General features: G+C 57.3%; 1 protein-coding gene across 1 annotated transcript; it reads left to right on the top strand.

Moving 5' to 3' along the window:
- Nucleotides 1–4: 4 nt before the first annotated feature.
- On the top strand, nucleotides 5–1196 carry Pmar_PMAR026163 (cation-transporting ATPase, putative; the record flags this gene model as incomplete). Its single annotated transcript, XM_002767645.1, has 7 exons — nucleotides 5–81; nucleotides 125–260; nucleotides 305–386; nucleotides 431–566; nucleotides 647–795; nucleotides 845–1049; nucleotides 1110–1196. Coding segments are annotated over 7 exons (872 nt in total), but the record flags the coding sequence as incomplete, so codon positions are not given.
- Nucleotides 1197–1247: the final 51 nt, after the last annotated feature.

Genomic DNA, 1247 nt, shown 5'->3' with positions numbered 1-1247 from the left:
CCAAATGTGTTTCGATAAGACGGGAACTCTGACCAAGACTGGTCTCGACTTCGTAGGGATCGTTAGAGTGGATGCCCACAAGTAAGTGGCGGGTTGGTGCTGTCTGTGATGAGTTCATATGGAGGCCCACTGCCCAACCAAAGTTGCTATCGTTCTCTGGAGGACCTCCGACGAGTGGGATGGAAGGCCTACTTGGTCCTGGTCTGGCTCTCACCCACACGGTCAGCGTCGTCGGAGCTAAGCAGCGTGTTGGGCATCAGGTGGGTGCTCACTTATCTGTGTCGGCTAGAGGCGTGTTTGATAGGTCGAGTTGCGCATGGTAGAAGCAGCGATGTCGCTGGGTTGGGTCTACAACAGCGATATGTCCATCGTAGAGGAGCCGGCAGGTGGGAGGTGTCGGGAGGTTGGTGGGTCGGTAGTGGTGGGGCAGGCTTGGGCAAGTGGGAGGTGTTGAAGCAGAATGCCTTCGATCACCACACTATGACCATGAGTGTGGTGATACAGAATATGGAGAGTGGGGAGGCCTACGTCTTCTGCAAGGGCTCCCATGAGGCTGTCCTGTCGAGGTAAGGGTACCAAGGGGTCTTTGAGCCTCTGGTTGGAGGCGGTAGCGCTTTGATCGCAGTGCTGGACGGGGCGAGTGTAGGTGCAACTTCCATCGTGGGGAGGAGAGTGCAGGATCGGATACTCGTGAGGTCTTCGAAGGCCTCGTGGTCTCGGCGGCCGAGCAGTACGCTGCTGAAGGGTGCTATGTGCTGGCTATTGCTGCTCGGAAGCTCAGTGGGGGGTCGAAAGGTGGGGCTGTTGTGGTATGGATGGAATAATCTTCTGTATGTATAATCAGGTCGATCGGCCTCTCGTCAGGAGTTGGAGTCGGGCCTGTCTTTGTTGGGACTGCTGCTGTTCCGCAATGAGCTCAAGCCGGACTCCAAACGCCACATTGAGTGCCTCAAGGCTGGTGGTATCGATAGTGTCATGATTACTGGTGACTCGGTCCTCACTGGTGCGACGGTGGGCCGGAAAGTCGGTATCATACCGCGGGCTGACAGGTGAGTTCGTCGGGGCATCATCGAGGTCTTGTCGCGTTGTGGCTATGGTGTTCCCTTTAGAGTTGTGATTGGTGGGGCCTCCGCTGAAGGGACGGATATCGAGTGGCGTGACATGGACTCCCATGAGATAGTCCCAGAGACCGCTGTGTGCGGCCCAGGGACTCGGCCGACGTCGCTCTGTGTGACGGGGGCATGCTT

The sequence above is a fragment of the Perkinsus marinus genome, assembly GCF_000006405.1.
Source record: "Perkinsus marinus ATCC 50983 genomic scaffold scf_1104296970292, whole genome shotgun sequence".
In the NCBI taxonomy this organism is placed as follows: domain Eukaryota; phylum Perkinsozoa; order Perkinsida; family Perkinsidae; genus Perkinsus; species Perkinsus marinus.
This window is presented reverse-complemented; position numbering and strand designations above follow the sequence as displayed.